We start from the raw sequence: 25,859 nt of genomic DNA, 5'->3' as shown, positions 1-25,859 counted from the left end.
TTAATTTATTACCTGGATAGATTGCTTTCTAGATAATATTGAAAACTTTGAATTATTTGGAACAGAAATGTTTCTGGTTACATCGTTGTCTGACTTCTTTTTTTCTCAGAAGAGTATGTTGTCTTATGTCTATTGTTCCTTTGTAATCTATCATCAATTACTTCACTGTTCATAGGTCATATTATTATCTGCATAAGTTGATAGAGAAGCGGGAGGTGATGATGAAATGGGCCTCGACCACTACTGGAAAGTGATCTCTTTGCTGGATTGACCACCATGGTTGACTCGGCGAAAGCTAGTCAAACTTAATGGATCGACTGATGGAGGCAAAGAAATCTTGCATCATAATCTGTCAGCCAATAACAATTGCGTTCGTGATGCGATTGCAGAAACAGATTGCAAGGTTGTTCTGCTGTTCAGAGTATGGTTGTGGATTCAACGAGGAAAGAGAGAGACATTTCTTGGTCATGCGCGTGGTGAGGCCGAGGCCAAACCAAGTACCACTACTGACGTGGCATCATGCTACTGGAAGTTAAAACAAGCTCTTCAGTGAAAAAGGTACAATGATTCCGGATGAAGTCCACCGTGTGACTTCAGTCCATCTTCCTCCTTTCCACGCCTCGGTTTCTCTGACTTCACACGCGGTCCTCCAAGTGAATCCCTCCTCTATTTATTCCCCTCGGACATCACCCCACAGTCGCAGCCTCTGCTCTCTCAGTCCTCTTTCTTCGTCCATACTGACATAGATGTCTGTGAGACTGGAGGAAGGCATGACAGAGCCTGATATCGAGGCAGCACAGCAGCTGGTGCAGCTCAGCAGCGGGGAGGAAGAAGACAGTGAAGAGTCGACATGCTGCAAGAAGAAAGAGGAGGAAGGGATGAAACAAGCTCTGATATTAATGACAGGAAGACGAAGAGACGAGTGCGACCAAGAGGAAGAGAACAAGGAGGACCGGCCGAGGAAAAGGCAGCGGTTCCAGTCAGTGGTGACGATATATAAGCTGACCCAACCCATAACCTATGATCGCCATGGTTTCTAGCAAGAATGCAAGAGAAGTGGAAGAGGTAAACCGGTGGGAGGAGGAGGAGGAGGTCACGTTGTGGCAATAGTTCTCTAATAATCTTGATTGTACGATCTGCATCCCCTCTCTCTCTCTCTCTCTCAGGATCGGAGGGTCCTTTGGACAGTCTTCTGTTGGTTTTTTCGCATTAATCTTCATAATCCAAAAAATACATCTTGTGATATGAGAAGTATATATTATAACACTGTATAATATTAAGGTATTTAACGACTCGAGAACTCCACGAACTGCAAGTTTGGACCGACACGGTATAAGCTAAATAGTGTGAGCAGCAGACGAGACCGGATCAGGCCATGAACCCGGTTCGGTTTCCAATTAGCCACTCACTGCATAATGGACCGGCCAATTAGCCTGGACTTCACCCGAACATTAACCCGGCCGATGTATACGATGTATCGAAGGACCCCCAAGAAGCTAGGGATCATTTCCCTCCTCTTCGTTGTCGTCCTCCCACTCGTTCCTCGGCGGCTGCGTTCTCCCGCGCGCAATCACGGTGAGAAATTCTAGCTTTCCAGTTCTCCTCCTCGTCCCTCGATTTCAGGCAGTTCTATCCCTGATCTCCACCTGTGCTTCTCTCCCAGATCATCCCCAAGAAGAACCGCCGTGAGATTTGCAAGTACCTCTTCCAAGGTAGTTTTGAATGCATAAAAGGGCTTCCCTTATTAGTATTCTTGCCGTAAGATCGTTCTTTTTCATTGATTATCTTGGATTTAATTTGTTGCTGTTATCTGTTGGTATAGAGGGGCTGCTTTACGCGAAGAAGGATTACAATCTTGCCAAGCATCCCGAGATGGACGTGCCAAACCTGCAGGTCATCAAGCGGATGCAGATCTTCAAGTCAAGGGAGTACGTGAGGGAGACCTTTGCTTGGCAGCACTACGACTGGTATCTCGCCGATGATGGTATCGAGTACCTGAGAACTTACCTTAATCTTCCCTCCGAAATTGTCCCCCGCGACCCTGAAGAAGTCCACGAGACCGCCGGCCCGCCCGTTTGGCTCTGGCCCTCCCGGTGACCGCCCCAGGTGACTATAACCCCCCCCCCCCCCCCCAATCTCTTCCATTTCAGTGTTACGAAGAGTACTTTTGGTTGATGTTTTCTATTCTTAGCAGGGGACCACCACGATTTGAAGGAGATATGCCAAGATTTGGGGATAGGGATGGATGTCGGGGTGGTCCTCGTCCTCGAGGTCCTCCGGGTGATCTTGCTGACAAGGGCGGCGCACCTCCGGAGTTTCAGCCATCTTTCAGGGTATGCATCAACTCATATTTCATATCTTTATTCTAAGCTTTTTTCCTATCATCAAAATTTGTTACGAGTATTACGAGGTCAGTCAAGAATGCTTTTTCTGGTCGTATTTTTGGTAGAGAATGATGAAAGGTTCGTTCTTGCTGTTATGTTGTAGGAGGTGGACTCTGCTATTAGAAATGTGTGATTTGGCTATAGAGAATTTCTAGTTTATCTCTTCCAGAAGTGTTATCTGCCTTCTCGCTGTATTCTCTGGGGCAGTTTATTCTAGGTGAAAGACAAGTTTATTCATTGTCAAATATTTGAATGATATCATAGACATGGAGCTAACCTACCACAATTATTTGACAAGAAAATGATAAGCTTGCAAATATGCAACTTTTCTAGAAGCCATTCTGCAAATTTTTGCACAATCGCTTTGGAGAATGGAAGTGCAGAATATCATAGCAGGCACTAGAAATGCTTGGAATATGTTCAATAATCATACTCATGATATTAATATCTACTTGCAGCGTCCTCATGCAAAAGGTAGCTTCGATTTATGAATTTTATTGTGGAATATTGGAAGGCAAATGAACCTTGGTAGTAGAGAGTAAGATCCAGAATGCATGGATGTTTTATTGCTTAGAAGTGAGTGTAACTTCCAAAGCGAGATTAAATTAGGAGGGGAGACTGCTAATCTGGGACAGCAAATAAAAAGCTGCCATGCATCAAGTTTTGATGTGGAGGATCCTTATCTGAATGTTGCAAATCACATTATCATTGGTTTGAGTTGTCTTGTGCCAAAGCGAAGTTATTATGAGTTAATGTTCAATTTTAAGTTGATTCCTATGTTGTGGGATTCTAGTCATGGTCTTATTGCTGGTTGTCACATAGTTTTACTTGTTTTCTAGATTCTTGGCTTCCCATTATCTGACCCTAGATTTTTGTTCTATTCAAAAAGTATATGATGCTCCTCATTTTACATGTAATTGCAAACTCGATTAATTCTTCATTTCAACCATGTTGTAATGGCACTTGTCATAACATGATGCTCATCACTTGTCATGTTTTGATTGATTATCTTGAGTAGTTGTATTAAATCATGCATTCAGGATTTTTTTTTTTTGTCATTTCTAGAATCCAAAGCAAGAAGCAATATGATGAGTATAGTTTTTTTTTGTACGTTATGATGGTCATCTGAAACATTTCTGGGCCGATAAATTTCAAATCTCTGAAGGGTTTTCTTTGGGAATGATTAATATTATTTACTTGTCTGATTTATATTGATGAAGAGTCAAGTATGGCCTTGGTTAAAATTCTCAGTTAGCAAATCACCAAAGTTTGTCCTACGTGACCTTTGGCAGAAAAAGAGTGATTCATTATTTGATATTCTGGTATCTTGGTTCATTGACTTCTATTATGATCATCGTAATCTGACTTGCTGAAACATGTGTCCTAGAAGAACATGTTATCACATATATGCTTGCTTTTTGATGGAATCCTACTTCATAGAACCCAAATATGACAGGGAGTTGAAATTTATTCTCACAAAAAACACATATTTCAGCTTTCGATGGCACCATTATTTAGGAAACAGGATCTTAGCTTTATTATGTAACAGAAAATCCTGTAATTTGTGTTTACAATCAGTTCGTAGATTGTAGTATCCCATGAGTTTGTAATTGAATTATGGTCCTTCACCTAGGTAATGCTAAAATATAAATGAAGCATGTATTTTTAGTTTTTTATCGAATTACCGATGGAAAGCAGCCCATTGCACATCAAAACGAGAATCAAAAGACGCACACATACTAACTAGTAATAAGATTGTCCACTACTAAATGATAAACAAAATATGCATTTTAATTGTAGGATTTTGTGAACATTGTACATATATCTTTCTTTACCACCTGAATTATTTTCCTGAGGCATTGTATACACACCACCTGATATCAATGCACTTCTTTTGCGGGCAGTGATATGGATTAACCATTAAAATTGTGCAGGGTGCTGGTGGCAGACCCGTATTTGGTGCTGGTTCTGCCTGAGCTTCTCTTCAGTGGCTTTTAGGGCTGCTTTTCCAAGTGTTCCCCGTCGAGCTTTTTGACATGAAAGGCATTTTTGATGATTTCGTCTGTTTGTTTCCAATTTGTTGAATTGATTAGAAATTGTAAGATTCTGCTGGTCAAATGCATAATGCCTTTGGAAATTTTTAAGAGGTTGGCGTATGAAGTGGTGCTACATCAGATTTGCTTATATGCTCTGCCAACTCAAACAGTGCTGCTCTAGCACTCTACAATTTCTGCTGACATCAGTAAATAGTTTTTGAGTTGCAGAGCTAGGAATCAATCTGAAAACTCTTGGTGCCATACATAATATATATAATATTTTGATAATCTAATGATTCTCGACTGACCTTTTGATCCGAGTTCAGAGTCCTTGAATCAGATGAATGATCTCTGTGCTGGTCATCCTGCAGCTCGTCAAATGGAATATACATCAATCAGCACTACCGTCTCCCGCATGAACGCCTCTCCTGCGCATCATTTGCGTGACCACGTCCTAAAAACTATTTGAAGATTTCCAGTCTTGATCTCATCGGGAACAATCATAAACTGCAACCCAAGGGAGGAATGAAGGCAAGCGGACAGGTGCACAGAGAAGATAGTGGGAAGAGATGTAGCCCCCATATACTTGATCCCCCTCCTGGAAGCAAGGTAGCACCACTCACCTGTGCCATTGATTCTTGTTTCATATCCACGTATTCCTTCTCCACTCAGCCTTTTTATTCTAAACTCACGACATCTTGTTTGTTTGCAGTATAATTATTCTTAGAATAACAGTTCTTGCTTCTTATATCACCATCACCGCAGGGAGATAACGAGACAGCCATCGTAGAAGAAGAAATGAGAACTCTATGGATTGTGCTCCTCCTCGTCTTCTCAGGTATTCGGAACATGTCGTCTCTTAATGAAGAGCATTGCGTTGTGATTGACCTGTAGTGGGAATTCTTCTGTTGGCAGGGGCAAAACCGTCCGAGGGAGCGCGAGTCTTCACCATAGTGAACGAGTGCAAGACCACGATATGGCCGGGGATCATACCGGGGGAAAGCTTCAACGGCGGTGGGTTCGCCCTGAAGCAGGGCCAGTCCGTCGTCGTCAAGGCGCCGGTCGGGTGGTCCGGCCGGATATGGGGCCGGACCGGATGCAACTTCGACCGGAACGGGAACGGGTCGTGCCAGACCGGCTCCTGCGGCTCCTCCCTCAAATGCTCCGGCTCGGGCGAGACGCCCGCCACGCTCGCCGAGTTCACCCTCGCCGCCTTGGACTTCTACGACGTCAGCCTCGTCGATGGCTTCAACCTTCCGGTGGTGGTGACCCCGGTCAATGCGCAGGGCGGCAACTGCAGCTCCGCCGGCTGCGACGGCGACCTGCGACAGACCTGCCCCTCGGAGCTGGCCGTCATGGTCAAGAGGGAGACGGTGGCGTGCCGGAGCGCGTGCGACGTGTTCGATACCGACCAGTACTGCTGCCGCGGCGTGTACGGGAACCCGTCCACGTGCCAGCCGACGTACTATTCCAAGAAGTTCAAGACGGCGTGCCCGGCGGCGTACAGCTACGCGTACGACGACCCCAGCAGCATCTTCACCTGCAGCCAGGCCGACTACATCGTCACCTTCTGCTCCAACAGGTGAACGCATTACCTTGCTTGATTGCCAGGGTTTCTGAGAGCAGGACGACGGACTCAGTCGCATCGTGGCTTCGTTGCAGGAAGAACAGAGTGTGCTCGTACCACGACAACAGGCTGACTTGCAGCGGAACCGAGGGGGGAGCATCTACTTGTAAATGGCTGATAGCGATGTTCCTCGGTTTGTGGGGCTCGCTGCTCGTATCATAGGCAAAGCGAAGCTGAATGTTTCTTTCTTGTGGTGCACAGTTGCAGAGGATGATGAGCCTGCCAGTTTGTGTCCTCTACGATGGGGCTCATCCCCGTTTGTGACAGACACATTAAGAGAATGATATGTTCTCCAGAATTCCAATACTACTGCTGGTTTTTGATACAGAACTCCGCTCCACTTCGTTTGACGCATTAAGAGTTTGTTTGGACTTTTATTACAAGCCGTACATCTGGCGGTCCTAAGTATCTAACAAAAAAAAAGTTCTGGTAAGAGCTAGTTGCAGTTGCAAATAATGAACTGATAACCTTTTCCTTAATCCCCAAAAAATGAAAAAAAGCTAATGGCAATAATGGAGCAATCTCCATTCTTACCCAAGCCAAGGAAACTAAAATGAAAACTCTTTGATATTCTCAATGTTTCAAGGATCAACGAGACGAGGAATGAGATTGCTCATTCATCAGGGCCAAAGTCCTCATCGGAGGCATTTCCTAAGAATGATCCAAGAGATTTGCGTAAGATGCTGAAAGATCTGTCATCCTGTAACGTAACCAAGACACAGCATGACATTAGCGTAAGTCTGATTGATGCTTGAAGTTAAATTGAGACAAGGATAAGTAAGCTTTAGATCCCTGAAAATTTTACATGCTTGCACCAAACAGAACCCTTACTTGTCGAGGAATGCATCGACAAGATGATGTGATTAGATTAATGAGGCTGAGAAAAAAAGAAAAAAAAGCTTGTAAAAAACGAGTGCCATCTATCAGTGCTACTGATCTTTGACATGTCCTAGATAGAACCTGGTACTTGCACTCAAATCACTAACCATCCAGAGACACGCACAAGACTATGAAAATTCTTGAGACTGGCAGATTGAGATGCATAATTTTAGCAAGAACGACATATGATGCAAAAATACCAGAAAGCAACCATAGAAAAGTGGAGGATAACAAGCAAACCAGACTGCTGACCGACTGTTGTATTCCGCTGACTTACCTGCATCTTCTTTTTCAGAGATTCTTCTGCACTGGCTAGCTTGTCTGTACAGGTCTTCTCGAGTTCAGAGAGACTAGTTTTCTCTTTCTTTCCTACAAGACATGGAAGACAATGACTGCGTTAAACCTCTTCCTTTGGCAGTCTAGTTTTGAAAAAGAAAAAGCTGGTGCTCACTGTGTTGTTCATATCGAATGGACAATTTTTCCTTTTCATCTTCGTATTTGGAATATATGTCTGAAAGCAGAACCAATAAATGATAAGCTATTGACCATCAAGAGATGCCTGTAGTTTGCAACTTACGGATTGAAAAGAAAATAATTCCTAACATTTGAAAAATTATCTAATATTTGCAAGCAATAGCTTAGAGGATCAAACCGACTCCTTTGACCAAATGAAAACAGCCGCTGTACTTAACCTGTAGGATCATGTTCTATGGATCGTGTCCTTCAATGCTAGTTTACGAAATAGAAAGTTGCATGATACACAGTTGTAGTCCAATAGCCCAGACGTAAAAATCACGAGTCCGGGTGTTGGAAACATGCAAATTACAATCAATATGCATATAATTTGTAGATAAAAAGTTCTGAATAACAATGATAATCTAACCTGCATTTCAGTCCACAATCAATCGGACCAGAATTTGAAGCTTTTAGCTACAAATTCATCTCATGCTGAAGGATATCCTTAGAGGGATAGTCTACCAGTTAGCCTTAGAAAAACAAACTGATGAAGTTCGTATAGGGTTGAAATCAGATTTACAAAGCTGTCATGGTGAACAATTTAGAAAAGTACTACTAATGTAGGTAATCTTATAACCACGAATGATATGAGAAGGTACCCATATTCTGGAAGGCATATTGGTGAGTGGACAACATAGTTGAGACAATTGTTCTTGTATCTTCATAATTTATTTTGAACTAATATTATTATGCCAGGTTTGCAGAATCACGATATTTTACGAAATCTCCATTTAGAAGAATATACATTGATACTTCAACTTGCCCCATCCTTTAGCTACTACTGTGTAGAACAAACTAGAGTGCTCTGAGTCACAGACACACTTTTAGATGGTCAAATATCTAATATTGTGGCTAAATCTATATAATAAAGTCTAATATCTGCAGAAGAGTTGGTAATGACCCATTAATCACAAGACAAATGTTATGCTGAGGTGCTCATTGCAAATCAAACAGTTTACTACTTGTTTGAACTTACCTTTAAAAGCCTGTATATGTGCTTGTTTCTCCTTGCAAAACTTTTCATAAGCTGCTTGAAACTTGCTGTACTCTGTTTTCAAAGAGCTCTCACACTACGGTTTATTCATGTTAGAAGATCAAAATTATCACAATACTAATGGTCCTAAGAACATTGTTATTAATAAACTTTAACCAACGAATTATTGCTTAATGAACCTCTTTAGAACTCTTTAATAATGCCTTCATCAAACTCTGCCTGTCATTGAAAGAGGAACTACTTGATTACATGTGCTGTCTATGTCATAAGAAGGTGAAGGAGATACTATCTATCGAGTGTGCAGAACCAAATGAATTAACTACGACTATTTGAACTTTGCGATGACAGAAAATAACAATTTAGTTTTTCGATATTAACCATGATATATGAGCAAAAGAGACGCTTAGCATTGCGATCATTCCAAAAATGATTATAATATTGTAGAGTTGTGTGTTAAATAACCATCCTGGCATTTCAAATTCATTAAGCTAAATCAACAACACATGGCAAGAAATGGATTTCTTCTACCTTTCTTTGTCGAACTTTGATTTGGCATCATCTGTCATTGATTGGATCTCCAACTCTAGACTGTTAACCAAATAGATCGTCAGCTACATGATAAAATGATACACATGATTGGTGCGCAAGCTCTGTAATATGGTAGCCGATACACTTTACACCTAAAGGTGAATGATTTTGTAAATAAGCTAATGCTTGCTCATTTATAAATGGAGTCAAAGAGATCAACATGTATTTCAGACAAGAAATCTATTGAGTACACATGTATCAGTCCAAGACAAAATGTTTGCTACTGCATATAAAGAACAAAATCATACAAGAATAGATTTCTCCTTTAAACTATTGATAAAAATTACTGCATCATCTCTATTATCCAGAGTGCAGATATTGGAACAAAAACTCATCTGGTTATCTGTACAAATCAAAATAATACAAAGATAGCTCGGATTCAACAAACTCCCCATCTGGAAAACTACATCAGTTCATTTAATTGTTAGGGCACAGAATGGTAGCTCTAGATTCAGAAATCCGCATAATCAATATTTTATCCAAATCTTATTATCTCTGCTGTTAAATCGTAGGTCATAGCATAAAAGGGAAGAAACCTAACAAGAGAAGAGGATTGATCCATAATAGAACAGAGAAGAACAACGGAATATGAAAGGAGAGGCTATTAGGTTTCATTGAGATAAGAATTGACCTCTTTATCGTTTCCTCGGCCTTCTTTTGCCCATCCTTCAGAGCTTTTTCTCTGATCTGATGCAAGGCCGATATGATCCCCTTGATATCACTGAAATCGCCAATCATTTGGATCCGTTCACGCAACAAACCCGGAGAACGAAACCACGGGAAAACAAGATCGAAGGAAGAACATATAGGGGTACAGTCAATACCGTACCTGGATAGATCGAGATCTGGGTCGTCATCAACACTCTCTCGCTTCTTCGCCTTCCTCTCAGGCCTCAGGCACTCGGACTCCTCCCTGCTTCGCTTGGCACTTCCTGCGGCTGCCGACATTGGAAATCCACCCAAATCCAACATGAAAACCTCCGACCTAGGATCGAGAAGAGTAGGGCCACCAAAGAGATGCAGGGGCTTAGGGTTTCGAAACCCTAGTTCGTCGAAACGAAGACGAAGATCGAGCTGGCGTCCTCTTCGCTCGAACGCGCTCTGGCCTCATCTAATATCCCGCGTGCCGGATGCAATTACTCTTTTACCCCCGACATGGGAGCGGCTCGTGAGTTCAGATCCGGCCTGTCCTTAGGGGTATTTCTGGTACAACAGAACAAAGTTTGAACTCGCCCGCCATTTCCATCGGTGGTGAGTGGGGATCCCCTCCAAGCGAATCGCAGTGTAAAAGTCTTACAAGTCCAACACATGCAACCGATGAAAAGCTTCAAGGTTTGATTGATGTGACTACGAGTCTAATCCTTCTCCAACTTCATCATTATTGATCCATAAAATCGATTGCGCATTAGGAATTTAATCGAAACCATTTTGATGAGAACAAACATTACAATTGGCTGCTTTCATCAGTAATGATATGAAGAAATTAGCCGGAAGCAAAGCAGCTTTACTCATAGTAAGGTCTTCAAAGCTTGTTCTTGCAGCATTGGTAATCAGTAACCATGCAGTTGCAGATGTGTTCTTGCATAATCTGCTAATATATCTTAAAGATGGATTGACAGTTTCTCCTTCCATCCTCCAAAGAAACAGCACAAGATCATATGAAGCCATGTTCTTCCCTTTATCTCGGCTCTGATGATTGGAACACCCATCACTCGGACGTGGTCTCCACCTTCCCATGTGAACGATCAGCTTTTTCCCATCCCTCGAACCACCACAGAGCCATTTCCTTTTCACCGAAGCCATGGCTGCTGGTCAATCAATGTCTGTGGGGATATCCTTGAAGACAGGAAAGGAACTGGCCATAAGTTGCCTGGAGATGCCAAACGTTGATGTTGCTCATGTCAAACTTGCACATCTTTGCATTCGCAGTGGCCTTCCGGACAGCCGAAACAAGCTTCAAGATGTCATAGAATCACCTACATGAACTCATGGATGGATTTCATTCGAGAGTTTTGAGCTCCAGTTTCGGGTGATCAGCTCACTAGGCAAAGCTGCACAATACCAGAGTGAGAATGTTCTTGCGAACCACCCTGTCGGCAGAGTCATGTGGACTATGGGAGTGACTGTTGTGAGACCCACAGAAGGCGACCCGTCATGGGGGATGACCTAATCGCATTAGGGTTACACGTTCTGTTCTTGTCGTGAATGGTCTTAAAGGTGAAATCTTTGGATGACTTCTTATACCAACCGATCCTGTGTTCCTCGCATTTGCCTCCTCTTCTCCATTACGCTCCTACAAACATGAATGACTTCAGGGAGAGCAAGCAGTACTGCTATTTCCACCCCAAGCAGTTGGTCGTGGGGATATGTGCTCAGTGCTTGAGAGACAGGCTCCTGCTCTTGGAATCCAAACAAGCTCATCTTCCTCGAACCAAGGACGGCATTAGGTCATTCAGAGTCTTGAAGAGGAAATCCATCATCGCCCTTCCTAAAATCTTCGCTCTGGGCTCTTTCGTACATCTCCTCGAGCCCCATCATCGTGAGAACAAAGATCACTCCGAAGACGAAGGCTCCATTGACAGCCTTGAAGGTAAACGTTTAGTCCAAATTCGTGGTAGATCATGTATGTCTTAAGTGAATCAATCATCTATATCTCCATCGACATGCAGCCTCGGTGTGCTAAATATGAACAGAAGAATGCTTTCCATGAGATAGACTTCAAATACAGCCTTTAGGTTAGTTAATTCATAAGTAAAGGTAGATCAGTATAGCTACTCCTCATTTTTCTCATGATCAATGATTCAAACTGATTGAACGTGAGTTGCCAGTCTCTTTTCAGCATTCATGGAGGTCATGCTCGAGTAGTATGTGATTACACGTAACTGGTTCCGGTTTTGTCAGACTCATTCATAACGATGAAGTTTGAGGATGATGGACAAGCTTCATGGAATACTGACGGCAAAAGCAAGAGCATCGAGTCTTGTGCAAACAACACAATGAGCGATGACACCAAGGTGGTAAGAACAGCACTGGTGGAGCACTCAAACCCCGGTGGGGTGCTGAGATGGCGAAAGAGAATCGGGCAGCTTCTCCAGCTTGGACGTTGGAAGCGGTCCAACAAGGCAAGCACATGCCATGTCGGATTTAGAGGGAAGGTGGAAGGAGTCAAGGGAAGGAGAAGTTGGATAAGGAGCTTCACAAGGAGGACCACCAGCAGTGACTAGTGGAGAGTGGCAGGCTATGCATTATGAACTTTAGCTTTCCTTCACCCAATTTGATGTCAACTTTGCTGCAAAGTATTGGATGAGTAAATCAAACACATGAGACTTGAGTTTTGACTGTATACTGACTGTACAGCATCAAGCTATTATTAATCATGGCAAAAAGGGGTTCTTTTTCGACATGGAAAGATCACTTGATTTTGGTCATCTTCATCTGCAAGCAAAAGAATGTCAATGTGCTATGGATGTTTTCTGAATCTGTAGGCTCATCAATGCACTTTGTGGATTCTGAACTAAGATGAATAAAGCATGAAAGGAAGCTGAATTTTCTTAAGCTTGATCCACAATGCATTAAATCTATGAAGATTGATGATGGTTTTGTGTGGGTAGAAGACTGATAAATTATTGGAGCAAAAAAAAGAAAAGAAAGTTGATTCCATAATGCATTTATATTCATGGAGCTGTTGTTGGTATTGAGAAGATTGATGATTGTGTGGATAGAAGACTGATTAAAAAGCTATTGAGGCCAATTCAAGTTGTACCCACAAAATGAACATGACATGTTTCTGGGTTCAATTTTTTTTGTGTTATATATGTTTTTGTGCCCATAAAAACTCCATAGGCTTGTAGGAGTTTGACCAAATTCTTTTTCATACATGTTTTAGGTTTTAATTAATTCATGACATGTTATTGGGTTTATTTTTTGTCATTTTAAGATCTATCTATATACAAGGATAAAGTCTTCATTTATGGACCACTAAGAGCAAAGGAAATTGACTAAAAAAAAAAAGCAAAAGTGGTTCAATTAATAATTATATATATATATATATATATATCTCCACATGGCCTCTTGCGATTTAAGAGTGAACAGTTACTCTTAATAGCTTGAATTAAGAGTAACTTTTCACTCTTAATTAAGGACATACCCAATAAGATTTTTTGGATGCTTAAATTAGCTTGGATTTAAAGAATTTAATCAAATATTAAATTTATATGAACACAATTATACTGAAATAATTCAGATGTCCAAAAGCCTGCACAAGAGACCTTTTATAGTATCATATGAAATTATTAGAGTGAGAGTTGAGAAGATGATATATCGATCATATAAAGATGAGATATCGATTAAGCGAAAGACGATATGTCAATCGCATAGACGTGAGACCATCCACGTATCATACTTCGCGTTTATAGATTTTACAATATATAATATTGATAGAAATCATGTTTTCTAAGAGTTGGTAGTCAAAATAATAATAATAATAATAATAATAAATTAAGGTAAGCTGTGCTATAGAAAAATAAAGATATCTCTTGGTTAGATCGTTTTAACTTTCTTCCTTTTTTTTTTTTTGTGACCTTTTCGTTATTCTATAGTTAAATGATTATTACAAGAAGTTAATTATTTTCACAATTAGCTCTTCCATTTATTTATGACAGTTGAGAGAATGGTATTCAACTGTGATTCTCAACAGAGTGTCATAAACTATTGGCACGCAGAGTAACACCTACCCATAGGAATATCAAATCATGAGATGTTGCTTTCTCATCATCTGTATGGGCTAAGTGTCATCGCATCTACAAGACATCCAAATATGTTCGACATTTAGCTACATGAGGTGTCAACATATCCATAGAGCTCTTAAACACGTCCACATATCTTGAGAGCTTTCATGTGATGTGACATAAAATATGGTTGGAGTGAGCTGTTAATATAGTCTTCTGTCACATTGGTCCATCGTTTGTTACATGTATACCAATAAGACTCGGAGAAAACATACAAAGGGAACATGCACGCATGGAGTGTGGAGATCGCTTCCAAAAGCACCAGTGCCACTGCAATCATTCCTGCTGGAAGCTGGCTAGATCAATAATATCATGCCTCGAACAATGGAAGAAATGCTGCAGAACACGACGATGCGACGACAGCAGTAGAACTTGGATCTTTCTCGTCCTTTTCATGTCGAGCCAGTCCGATGGAGACACGCACGAGGTGCATGCTGAGCATGGACACAGCGGATCATGGCGAGCTTAGCGTCTGTATCCCTTCTTGTTCTTCCATGGACTGCTGTAGGATCATGCAGTCAATCATTGAGCTCAATAATGCAGGCCACCAGCCCTTACAACTCTCTCTCTCTCTCTCTCTTGAGAAATATGCCAAGTGAAGTGAAGCATGAGTAGTAGCCATATATATCTCTTCTAAGAGTCATCGTCAGTGGATAGTTGAGAGAAAAAAAAGAAAAAAAAAGGAGAGGATCCATCGTGCTGCCATTTGTTTGCATTCGGAAGGTCTTCTGGTTGGCTGCAAATATTTAGCTACTTCTCCTCTTCTTTTCCTGTTGTCATGATCACAACTCATGCTGCAGGTCTTCCAAAATTTGATTGAGCTTTTACCATGAAGAGTTGATACGGTGTCATCATTATCACTGGTTCCCTCTTCCCAACTGAGGTTTCCTGACCTCAATTCCCACAGTGCCATATTCCTTGTCGTACAAATTGTTTTGGATCACTAAGCTTGTACCAGTGCTTCACAAGCCCCCATGGCCAGCTACAGACAAGCAAAATAAATGGAAGAACATAAGGAGGAACAGATGCAGATAAATATAAGCAAAAGCTTGTAAAACTTCAAACTGTACTAGCTCCATGACTCATGTTGCAGATTACCATTTCACTGACAGTCAATGTTGAAGAAATTGATATTACAAGAGCTGGATATTGTAAAAAAAAACTAGCACCTCAGAAATCGATATTGAAGTTGATATTTCAGAAATTTATGCAGGGGAGTAGACAGCACCGAAAAATACAAAGAAGCTGTTAGTAAGAGCAGGATCATGGTGGTAAATAATACACAATAAAATTCAACAGAGTAAGAATAATCTAAGAGGTCTGCAAAACCTAATGCTCCATGCCGTTATCTAGGAGTAGAAGAATCATGTAAAAGGAACAGGGAAGCAAATGAACAGCCACCACCTCCAAAGATAAATGTCATTCTAAGCATAGATATAGGCAGCTGGGCAGAATTTGGAAAAAGAATTGGATGCAGCAACTAGTGGGAAAAGTAGTTTACACAACACATAAAGCAGTACTTTGAGAGTGGAAACTGCATAATTCCTGTTTCAAGCTTGCCACATATTCCACCTTGAGATAACTAACCAAGCTAACATGAGAGATGATTTGCCATGTGGACACAGGAAACTTACTCGGAGAAAGCTACTGAGAGATTTTAATAAGAGCTGGCATAGGAAAATGGTCAATATTTACTCCTTAAGGGGGGCCTAGTTAGTGACACAGCTTGGTGCATATTATTTTAGATCCAGGACGAACACAGTCTACCTTTTGGTGAGAAAAAAGATTAACCTTCTTGGCCAGTGAATAACCATATCATTCCATAGACAAACTTTTTGATCAACTGTGAAAGATTAATCCATGCAGTGATGTTTACACGAGAACCCGCCTGTGGCACCAGCTATGAGAAGCATTAGTGAAGTCTTTTTCTTCCACATGCTTTCGATTACATCTTACCTCCTCACAATCGGAGTCCCCATCATTGTTCATGTTACCTGGCACAATCATGATTTGAATGAAAGGTAACCTGCCTGTTCAAGCGGATGGGAGTCATGTCAGTGGCATGGTTGCAATGATAGCTGTTATGAAGCTTGCACCATGACAATGTCATTGTCAAAGATGTAACTTTGGTCTGGTCTATTACCATCCTCTGCAATGGTGCACCTCACTAACATCGACGAAGTCCCAATAAAGTGAATAAAACTTTGGCCATAAGAGTATGAAGTTAGTTACCTTTGACGAAGACCAGCTTAGCCAACTGCTTCAACCCTCAGACTCGTCCCAAGGTTGGACTGGATCCAGGAGACAAAAAGGAGAAGTTTAGTTACAGAAGATGATCTAGTCACTTTGTCATTCCTATAAGAATTGACAGGGAGAAATATCAATTTGACGTTACAGAGTATTCTATGCTCAAGGAAAAAAACTGGATATATCACTGGTAAGAACAAATGAGTCTTTGCTTTTTCTAATATAGATTGGCATATGAGAAGCAAAACTAGATCGTTATCCTTTTGTTTGTATAAAAGACACTTGCAGATTCAACAATACCAAACAATATCAGAAGGATCCTAGCAGTCCCTTTGCAACATAAATGCCAACAGGAATAAGACAACTGAATGGCATGATGATGATCAAGATCTACATTTGCTTTCCTTTTGACCAGAATAATAAGTCACCAAATATCAAGTCACAATAAACTCTATATAAAGCAAAAAGGAGAATATAATGAACTGCCATGTTAACCTATATTAAAAAAGAACAACAATCTAAGCTCATAGTAAGGCATAAATATTTAATGCAAAAAAACTCTCACTCTTCATTACAATGAGATTGATGCATTTACATTATTAAAAAGACATGGAACTGCCAAAGGGCTCTGGTTAATACAAGTTATCTGGATAGTTCACAGTGTAATCAGAAAAGTAGAAAATAGATATTTAGAACAAATGTTCTGTAGCAAACATAGGAAGCAACGGGAAATGACATCCGAGACTTCATGTTTTCTTAATCTGCCCGAGATTGACCAGCTCGAGATGAAAGGATGATGCCAACAATAAGACCATAGAGTGCAAGAGCTTCAGCAAAAATGAGAATAAGAATCATCCCAACAAACAGCTTGGGCTGCTGTGCATTGGCCCTGCAACAAATATAAACTCAATTCATTCTTATATGGACTAAATGAACAAAAAACTGTAACATACCAACTCAAAGACCACAATTAGTCTACACACCAAATAGTCTCTATCAGACTTGTATCTGGTCTAGGACATAGGTTTCAATATATGGAAGGAAACAATATTTCAAGATCTAATGTCAAAACTTAATGCTGACAAGTAGATCAGCACTAAGCACCTGTGGGATGAAGCACAAAGTGTATTAGGTCCAGAACACAGAACTGGTTGGTTTTGTTGAAATTGGGAACAACCATAGTATCTTAGTTCAAACTAGGGAGAATAACAGATAGGCAGACACAGATTGCTGAACAATTTTAATCTGCTTTTGCTTGCTCATTCAAACAAAAACGATAGTTGAATCACAAGTAACCTAAGAGCAAGAGGCAAATATATTGGCAGTCCCTTAAATCACTGGTGCATCACATCCTCCATATGGTGCAAAGTAGAGTTCAATTTCGTTTGATGTGTTACTCCAGATTCTAGGTTTGTTATCTTAAATTAGTAACAATGAGAATAAGATCAGAGTTTTGGAAGGTGCTCCATGGTTTATACAAGCTATTGGGTTTCCGTGCATAGAAATAAGATCTGAGATTAAAAAATAATAATTTACAGAAACTTGATTAGGACTAAGAGATATTAACTTCCCCAATTTTTGGTCTTCAAAGTTCTTGATATGATCGGGAATGGTATGGTTAAACCTTTATACTTGGATCATGATAAACACATCTAATCTAGTTGCAGTTAGAAAGGCTCTTCAGTCCAGGAGTCCTAATAGTTCCAGTACCACTGACAACAACATTATGAAACATATGGGGAAAATGAACAACCAACAGAGTGACATGTAACTGACCCTGAAATTAGCAAGTTTGAGATTCGGTGCCGCATCACATCTTGGTTTATGCAAAAGGAGGACCACATCTCATGTTAAGATATCGAGCAACTATTGAAGGACTTCAAATGGCTAAACTCAACTGCAATCATCCAGATGACAGAAGCAGGATATACTAACTATCAATCCCCACCTACAACTTAACACATCACACAGATGGAACTGATTACTCATTTTATGTCAGCTCCAGGACACTGCTTACTGCCCAGAGCCAAGTATATTTAGGCTTCAGCATATATAGGTTCATACCATCCACAATCATTCTCAATTTATTTTCTTTAACCAGACGACTAGAGATATCCAAAATTTAATGATAACAATTAAGTCCCGTATATGCATATCTTTTGCGTGTGCATAAAAGAATAAAGTAGTTTGCAAATGTTAGCAAACAATGAAATAATAACTTGCTACCGTATTCCATGCCAATGAAGATATTACCAGCACACACCATAAAAGCAGTATGATTATCTCCAAGCTCATAACTAATATTAGCATCATATTATTGAAGAAACATAATTTCTTATCTTAAATTTATGTCCTTCTGTTCATTGTTTATCAACAAGAACAAATTTGAATTAGCATTATGGTGAACATGTATAGATAAGCCACAATTTTCAATGCATCATTAAGACCTTGCTCAGAGATCCATCAGACAAAAAAAAACATTTACCGCTAAAATATGGCTGATCTAATGATATGACATTTTATAACAATCTTCTCATTCCATAATGGAATAATATCACATAGATAAAGAAGCTAGAAGATGAAGGTTATGTTTTATGTAGAATTGGTCATGTAACTTCAATCAAGGATGGTTTTTCTAAAGAAAATTATATATGTGAAATAGAAGCTCAATAATCAAGATCGATGTAGACATATAAGCTGCTATTTCTCAATATTATCAAAAACGCCAGCGAAAAGCATCTCAATAACCAGAGAAAAATCAAATCAGATCGGAAAAGAGGTACCTAACGCCAGCATCTCCGACGATCCCGATCGCCATCCCGGCAGAAAGCCCAGCGAGACCACAAGCCAGTCCGGACGAGAGGTGAGCGTAGCCGTCGAAGAGATAGTACGGCTTGGCCTTAGGGTTTATCCCGGTGCTGATGATCACAGCAATGATCAACCCATAGATCCCGAGCACTCCCGCCATGACAACGGGCACGATCGACTTCATCACGAGCTCCGGTCGCATCACTCCCATTGAAGCCACCCCAACTCCGCTCTTCGCCGTCCCGTACGCGGCCCCCATGCCTGCAAAGAAAAAAAGCGCCTCATCAAAGCCAAATTCGGATTTGACGAGGCATGCGATTCGATCAAAGGATAGTATTACAGGAGAAAACAAGAGCCGCCGCGGCTCCGAGGAATCCGAAGAAGGGGGCCGTCTCATCGCCGGTGAAGGTTGACATCGCCAGGTGGATATGTGAAACCCTAGAATTTGGAAGCCTTAATTCCTGCAGAGCGGTGGATGAGGAGGAGGAAGAAGGGCCGACGACTGGGATCGGTGACAATAGATTCGTTGGTGTCAATATAATAACATTATAAGCAACTACATATGTTTGGTCAGATTTGGGTCTATGCTAATATCGGTGCAAGATAATAAAACTACCAGCGGTGACGATATCTCCAAGCAGACAGCGGTTTAGCCTCTGCAATGCGCACGGTCGTGCTTCCGATGAGTTAAGGGCTTCGTAGATAGAGCGATAGAGAGCGAGACAGAGAGAGGGGAAGACGGAGAGGGAGATGGCACCGCCCAGGGGGAGAGCGAAGGGCGACACGGCGGTATTCTTCGCGGCGACGCTGGTGCTGTGGGGCGTGTCGGTGGCCTTCGAGATGACCTTCAACAGGAAGTCCGAGCTCGCGCCCGTCGTCGCCGGCTTCTTCTTCTTCCAGGCTGCCAACTGGGCCGTCCGCTTCTCCCTCTCCCGTGACCCGCTCTTCGTCAACACGGCCGTCTCCCTCCTCCACTCTACCGTCACCACCACCTCCGGTTCGTAAACCTCCCTCGCTGGCCCCAATTCTTCGCTTCTTGTGAAAAGCGACGCTCAAGTCTCTTCTTTTTAAACTTTCGTCCTCGTTCTTTGCTCGACCTAGCTCTCAATTACAGAACGCCGTAAGCTAAAGTCATCCTCGGCTTGAAAGTATTCAGTAAAATTGCATTTTGCTGACAGTCATTTCCATTTTTTGGAAGTTTGGGAAGTTGGTGTGAAGTCTTGGCCAAAGGAAGCAAGCTTGCTGGACTATACACTTGTCGTTCACAATTTATGTACAGACATAGAGTTTCTACCTGATTAGATTTATGGCATCCGCCCGGGTAGTACCGACAATGTCCTATTTAGAGCTCTGAACCTTCTTTAAAATCTCCTCCCTGCTTTGTGATTTCCTATGTCGGGTTTTGGAAGATGTAAGTTCGCCCATATAATTTTACGACTTAGCTTCGGCCAAATGGGAGTAGAATTGGCAGTTGCATCTCATGGTACACCTGCATGATAGGCTCCGGATGAGCTTTGACTATAAGTTGTTGTAGTTAAAAATGGAAGTGCATTGCAAAGTAGTCTATGTGTTCCTAGATTCTTAATAAGCCACATTCCTTTGAGGTGTAAATCATGTAAGGAACTTTTACACATTTCCAACTGGTTCAAATTGAGTGTAACTTCCATATGTGATCCATAGCACTGGAGTCAGGATGTTATTCTGAGAAAATGAATAAAGTGGACAAACAGGCTGTAGAGATTCTCTACAACTTGGTAGGTAGAGACAGGTGGCATGTGAATACTGTGTCATGCCACTTCTTCCCCCTTGTCGTCCCTTGCCTTTCGTAGCATAGACGGTGAAAAACATTTATGTGTAGAGATAGTTATTTTAGTGATTTGCAGTAGGTTTCAGTGCTTCTTTGGCATGTTATACTGTTATCTCGCTTTATTTTTCTTGTACTGCTTTATAGTACTTGAAGCACATTGCTCTTAGTCCTTTAAATTTAGGTTTTTCTTAAAGCTCATTCAGGTCTTTTGGTGAAATGCATCCATCCAAGGCAATCATTATATATTTTCTGTACTGATCAAGGCATGCACCATAATCCAATCTTTCTATTTATTGGACTAATAGAATATATTTCTCAAAACCAGTCCCCCATAAGCATTATATTTCATGTTATATGCATGTATTATTCATACACTCTGCATGTTTGCTCCATTTTGACGCTATGACTAAGCTTTATCAACTTTGTGGGTTTTGCAGAGGATTGAATAAATTTTATATCTGACTATGGTCTAGAGTGACCATTATCCCCAAGTTTCTGGCCCTATTTCTGGACTTAGAAAACCAAAAATGAACACTTGTGATTGATCTATGAGAATTCCAAACACAAGAGTCATAGGACCACATCTGTTGAACTTAGGAATACCACAATAGAAGGTTGGTAATTGGTATTTGGTAAGAAGAATAGAGAAACACTCTATAGTGGTAAAATAATTTAATTTTTTTCTCTTTCAATTTAGGTTGATGAACAATGATAATTATTATAGGATTGAGGATTTGGTTGGTAGCTATGGAGTTTCATGGATTGTGCTACTTTGTGATGTGTAACTTGGTTTAGTTCATAGCATGTGAGGGATGAGATTAATTTGGATGATAGTACTTAATAAATCACTCAGATAATTTGCTAAATAAGGTAAGATATTTTGTCCTATAAATAAATTTCCATTGAATTAAACCAAAAGAAATGGATTGTACATTTAATAATATCTATAAAATTTAATTGTTTTTCAGTTGATTTATATTTAATGACTTAATGATATTGATGAAACTTGATCCCCCATTTTAGGCATTTCAAAGCATTTTGGATCAGTCCAAGATAACATTGTGTCATGAATTGGGATGTGCAACTTGAGTTGTGGTCCCAAAGGGGTAGAATGATCCTTGTAACCATGGTAGCTATCTTAAACAATTTTTCATTTCAGTGCTTGGACCTAAGTTTATAATAATTTCATCAATTTGGTGGTGTTGGTCATATTATGCAGTTTTTGATTTATCAAGTTAGATATTCACGTAAGTCCTAGAAAAAATTGTAAGATAGGGATGGATCCAAAATATTTAACAACAATTGAAGTACATATTGTTTCTTAGGCATATTCTACCATAATCTTCACTAGTTTCAACCATATTCTATCATAGCATGGTTTACTTGTCCAACCAAGTACCGGTAATGGTACATATAACTTCATACCACTCTATACAGTTTGTTATATTATTTCTTATTGATGTAGGAGTGTCTGGATCAGTAACTGTCCCATATACCACATTTAGATCCAATAGATCATCAAAACCAAAATCGAACTGATATTTAAATCCATAGTCTTGACAGGTTTATAGAACCATATCTAGTCAACAATTGATAAGACTTTGCAAAGTGAGAGAATCATATTATTAGATTGTGAATACCCTGTTAGTATCAGCCAAATATAACTACTAGATAGAACATTTTGGATTCTTATAGAACTCTTAGAGTTGCAGAAACTGGTTGATCTCAGCTGACATATTGGCGTACAATTTCAACAGCAAATTATCTGTTTTAGCAAAATAAGAAAAGCTTGCTTTAACCTCATCCAAAAGCGAAGGACAAGCCATAATATGACTTTGATTCCATGGAAATTATCTCTTGTTCTTGTTTACCTTCATATTATGTTATAGTTAATATCAAATTAGGTAGCTTAGGTTTGAGCCAAATTAGGTTTTATTTCAGGCTGAACATGTTCCATATCTTTTAGGAAATTTTTGAAGGTGAATTTCATCTTTTTTTTCTATTTTATAGGATCAGATTTGTTAAATTTTGGTTCCAAGTTGAGTCATAGTGGGGTTCAATAAGAGTTTTAGTTGGGGGGTAGTTTCCTTGTTGACACATTGAATTGAATTGGTCAGGCCAAGTAGGAAACAAATTGAATTGGTCAAATCTCTTTGCAATCTATTACTAAATCCTTCTAAACTATTGAAGTCTTGAAAGCAAGAATTGTCATACAACTCGTACCATTCAGTGGAAGTTAGCTTGTGATCATTCAAAAAAGACACGGCCACATATTGTTTTCGGCTATGTTGTTGGTGTTGACACATGACTAGGCCAATATTTGGTCTGTTGGCTGACTAAGGAGTGCACATCTGCCACAAAACATTAATGTGATATGTAAGAAAGGTATTGGTTAATCCCTTGTGCTGTGAAACAACATGCCTCGCTTTAAAATGACTTAGAATCATGTCAAACACTGAAGCCATCTGTATCTATCTGCTGCAACCCTTGCCTTAGGGTTTTGAAGCTGGATCGTGCTTCTGATACAACCCCAATGAGGTGAGTGGATTTCGATATTTGTTGTCCTCTTTTGAGCAGGAGTTTTATCTGTCAAGTTTATATGGTTTTATATGTCAGAGTGTGGACATCTAGAGAGGAGCATGTGAATATGATGATTTGACGAGTCCATGCTTTTTATTTGATGCTCTTTTGCAACTTGGGAGGCCAGGGTTCAAGTCACAAAAACATTTAAGTGCATTTTTTCTTTTATCCTACTCTTGAATTTTTCTATCCTTTACTTCTTTCCTGATTTCCTGTTTTCTTGTAGTGACAGTTCCTCTGCTACTAATAGTCAGAAACCATGCTGATAAGCCTTCAGATACACCACTGTGTTACAGAATTATCATTGTAGTGGTCGATGAAAGGGCTGCACAGCCCTTGCCTCAACAATATAGGCACTCTCAGGATCTGATTTTATTAGGACCATCGAGGTAGCTCATGTGATAACATCAAAGGCCCAAAAGGAAGTGTTTGTCATTGGCTTAAAACTCCAAAGAATACCAAAATCTGATGGGGTGTTTCTATGCAGGATAGCTTAGTTAATATGTCTCTATCATAACTTTTGTTACTTTCTACTCTGTCTTGGCATCTTGGGAGGCCTTCTCCTCCTTGAATTGGAGAAACCCTGATCAGGACGATCTTTACTAACACATATACTAACTCATGTTTCCATGGTTCCTTATTGACATTTCGGAAACTTCTGTTAAGTTTGCTTGCCAGAAATATCTTTTTCTAGTAATTTACCATCAACCTCACATTTGCTAGACATTACATTTCTAGGATCTTCTGCTCCTTTCTATCATATTTTTATCATTTTAGCATGTTGAGATAAGCCTGGTTAGCTTATGCATAACTAAATCAATTCGTATATGGTGCAGTTGTCTTGATTCTGATCAATCAGTGGATGATTAAGGGACTAGGCAATATGTTTGAACATGAGCAGCTGTTTGGTGGCACATGGCTTGGTGCATATTCGGCATTGTGTTTTTCTTGTGGTTACTTTGCATATGACCAATTGGACATGCTCCGGTATCACCTCTATAGTGGTTGGATTCCTGGCATCCTTGTTCACCATTTGATTCTGCTGGTTTGCTTTACATTGGCTCTCTATCGGAATGTTACAATCAACTATCTCATACTTTCTCTTATCTGTGAGGTAAAACTTGGACCCTTCTGCCTCTTTAATTTTCACATATGTGTTTTTTGAAATAGACTATTGTGATGCCTAACGTTTTAAACTTTCTGAAAGGTGCCAAGTTTTCATAGAAATGTGCAGTAATTATCGTATTCTTCCTTGATCATCTGTTCAGTTTATTACTTTCTGATTTAAAAACAGCACCAGCTGTAGTTATACTCATGGTTGGCTGTTTTATCGAAACAGCAGCAAAATCACATTTCTGATGAGTTTACATAAAGCAAGCAAACCATATTTCTGATGTGACATCTACTGTTTTCAGTTCCATTCGATCTTTCTACACATGAGAAAAGTGAGGAGGATGGCTGGGTTCCGTGATGCGAAAAGCAGAGTGGTGAAAGTAGAGTGGGTGCTCAATTGGACCACCTTCTTTGTTACAAGACTCGGATGTCACGTGCTCATCACATACAAGCTAATCTCCGATGCACCCAAGTTTGGGAGGGGTATCGAGTTGCCACTGGCTCTGTTTGGAATGGCTGGCATGAATCTGCTCAACATTATTCTTGGCCGTGATCTCTACGGAGCATATAAACGAGAAAAAATTCAGCAAAGACGTCAGGAATGATGGTTTTGTTCTTGTGATAATTGATTTAAGCATTGTGTTGCACTGGAGATATGTGCTTATTGAGTTTATACTCTTTTTGCACCTTGCCCAGTATGATTCATTTGCATCCTTGTTCTCACATATGCAAACTAAATCTTTCTTTGTATGCACAGTAATTTTATACATGGAAAAAAATCACTTATAGTGCCAGTGGTGGTGATGTGATGTAGAAATGGTTTGTGGTGTAGAAATGTTACTCCCAGGAAGGAACGAGGAATGCAACTGTGTTTTTGCTGGTGCTACAGAAATACTTGAGTGATAAAAATAATCAAAATTCATGCTGAAAGTTTCTCGGTAGTTTATATACTTTTCATATCTACAAGCTTTTTTAATTTTTTATTCTTTCTAAAAATTAAAATTTCACTCTCTTTGACCATCGATCTTAATTTTTTATATATTTATCAAGATCAAATTGGAGTCAATCTACCTGCAATGGCTTCTTTAACTTCTTGATTCATGGCTTGTCCATGCCTTACCCAACCCTATTTCTAATCCTACTATATGAAACTGTTTTGTTAATACTGATACGTATTTTTTTGATAAATCCTCATAATTTGGAAAACGGATGATCTAAGTTTGAAGCAAAAATCATAAAAAAGGGTGATACATGATCTATCTAACTAAACAAGAAACACAAAATCAAGATACGATTAATTAATTATTGCAATTAGTATAACATACAACAACGAAATATGTAAATTTCCTCTATAATAAATGTTAGAAATTTAGTTTATTGATAATAATGATACAAGGATTGAAATTTCGTACTATACCGATGTATCAAGCTGTACTAGAAAAATTATTAAAATTAATTTTAATATCGAACGATACTATATATATATATATATA

General features: G+C 40.0%; 5 protein-coding genes and 1 pseudogene across 16 annotated transcripts; 4 read left to right on the top strand and 2 right to left on the bottom strand.

Annotated features, from left to right (window-relative positions):
• Positions 1–746: 746 nt before the first annotated feature.
• LOC108953597 (small ribosomal subunit protein eS10z-like) lies at positions 747–4,528 on the top strand (annotated as a pseudogene).
• A 141-nt stretch (positions 4,529–4,669) lies between these two features.
• Positions 4,670–6,220, top strand: LOC135588740 (pathogenesis-related thaumatin-like protein 3.5). 2 transcript variants are annotated; one of them, XM_065081025.1, is made up of 4 exons: positions 4,670–5,029; positions 5,186–5,258; positions 5,336–6,002; positions 6,083–6,220. In XM_065081025.1, the coding sequence occupies exons 1-4, from the start codon at positions 4,946–4,948 to the stop codon at positions 6,207–6,209; spliced, it is 951 nt and encodes a 316-aa protein (XP_064937097.1). In that variant the 5' UTR covers positions 4,670–4,945; the 3' UTR covers positions 6,210–6,220. The 2 variants fall into 2 exon arrangements, with proteins under 2 accessions (XP_064937097.1, XP_064937098.1); XM_065081026.1 differs by having other exon boundaries at positions 5,133–5,258.
• Positions 6,221–6,339: 119 nt separating this feature from the next.
• Positions 6,340–10,093, bottom strand: LOC135586768 (uncharacterized). 2 transcript variants are annotated; one of them, XR_010476453.1, is made up of 9 exons: positions 9,854–10,093; positions 9,656–9,745; positions 8,965–9,024; positions 8,616–8,655; positions 8,419–8,512; positions 7,378–7,437; positions 7,204–7,295; positions 6,582–6,747; positions 6,340–6,456 (listed from the first exon to the last, which is right to left on the bottom strand). XR_010476453.1 is itself a non-coding variant. In XM_065081027.1 (8 exons), exons 1-8 carry the CDS (start codon positions 9,994–9,996, stop codon positions 6,661–6,663), a joined length of 666 nt encoding a protein of 221 aa, XP_064937099.1. In that variant the 5' UTR covers positions 9,997–10,093; the 3' UTR covers positions 6,423–6,660. The 2 variants fall into 2 exon arrangements, 1 of the variants encoding a protein (XP_064937099.1); XM_065081027.1 differs by having other exon boundaries at positions 6,423–6,747.
• Positions 10,094–11,241: 1,148 nt separating this feature from the next.
• Positions 11,242–12,778, top strand: LOC103996420 (uncharacterized). Its single transcript, XM_009417343.3, has 2 exons — positions 11,242–11,614; positions 11,926–12,778. Exons 1-2 carry the CDS (start codon positions 11,326–11,328, stop codon positions 12,246–12,248), a joined length of 612 nt encoding a protein of 203 aa, XP_009415618.3. The 5' UTR covers positions 11,242–11,325; the 3' UTR covers positions 12,249–12,778.
• Positions 12,779–14,407: 1,629 nt separating this feature from the next.
• Positions 14,408–19,617, bottom strand: LOC135581447 (V-type proton ATPase subunit c1-like). Of its 10 annotated transcripts, none has more exons than XR_010476451.1 (5): positions 19,483–19,617; positions 19,207–19,368; positions 18,842–19,127; positions 15,579–16,166; positions 14,408–14,793 (listed from the first exon to the last, which is right to left on the bottom strand). XR_010476451.1 is itself a non-coding variant. In XM_065081019.1 (5 exons), the coding sequence occupies exons 2-4, from the start codon at positions 19,280–19,282 to the stop codon at positions 16,061–16,063; spliced, it is 468 nt and encodes a 155-aa protein (XP_064937091.1). In that variant the 5' UTR covers positions 19,283–19,368; positions 19,483–19,617; the 3' UTR covers positions 14,408–15,960; positions 16,044–16,060. The 10 variants fall into 10 exon arrangements, 9 of the variants coding, with proteins under 9 accessions (XP_064937091.1, XP_064937092.1, XP_064937093.1 ...); XM_065081019.1 differs by having other exon boundaries at positions 14,408–15,960; positions 16,044–16,166; XM_065081020.1 differs by having other exon boundaries at positions 14,408–15,841; positions 16,044–16,166.
• LOC103995672 (uncharacterized) lies at positions 19,617–25,160 on the top strand. The gene is made up of 3 exons (XM_009416321.3): positions 19,617–19,863; positions 24,090–24,367; positions 24,669–25,160. Exons 1-3 carry the CDS (start codon positions 19,617–19,619, stop codon positions 24,969–24,971), a joined length of 828 nt encoding a protein of 275 aa, XP_009414596.2. The 3' UTR covers positions 24,972–25,160.
• Positions 25,161–25,859: the final 699 nt, after the last annotated feature.

The sequence above is a fragment of the Musa acuminata genome, chromosome BXJ1-8 (assembly GCF_036884655.1).
Source record: "Musa acuminata AAA Group cultivar baxijiao chromosome BXJ1-8, Cavendish_Baxijiao_AAA, whole genome shotgun sequence".
Lineage (NCBI taxonomy): Eukaryota > Viridiplantae > Streptophyta > Magnoliopsida > Zingiberales > Musaceae > Musa > Musa acuminata.
Note: the sequence above shows the minus strand (reverse complement) of the source record. Positions and strands in the feature narration are given on the sequence as shown.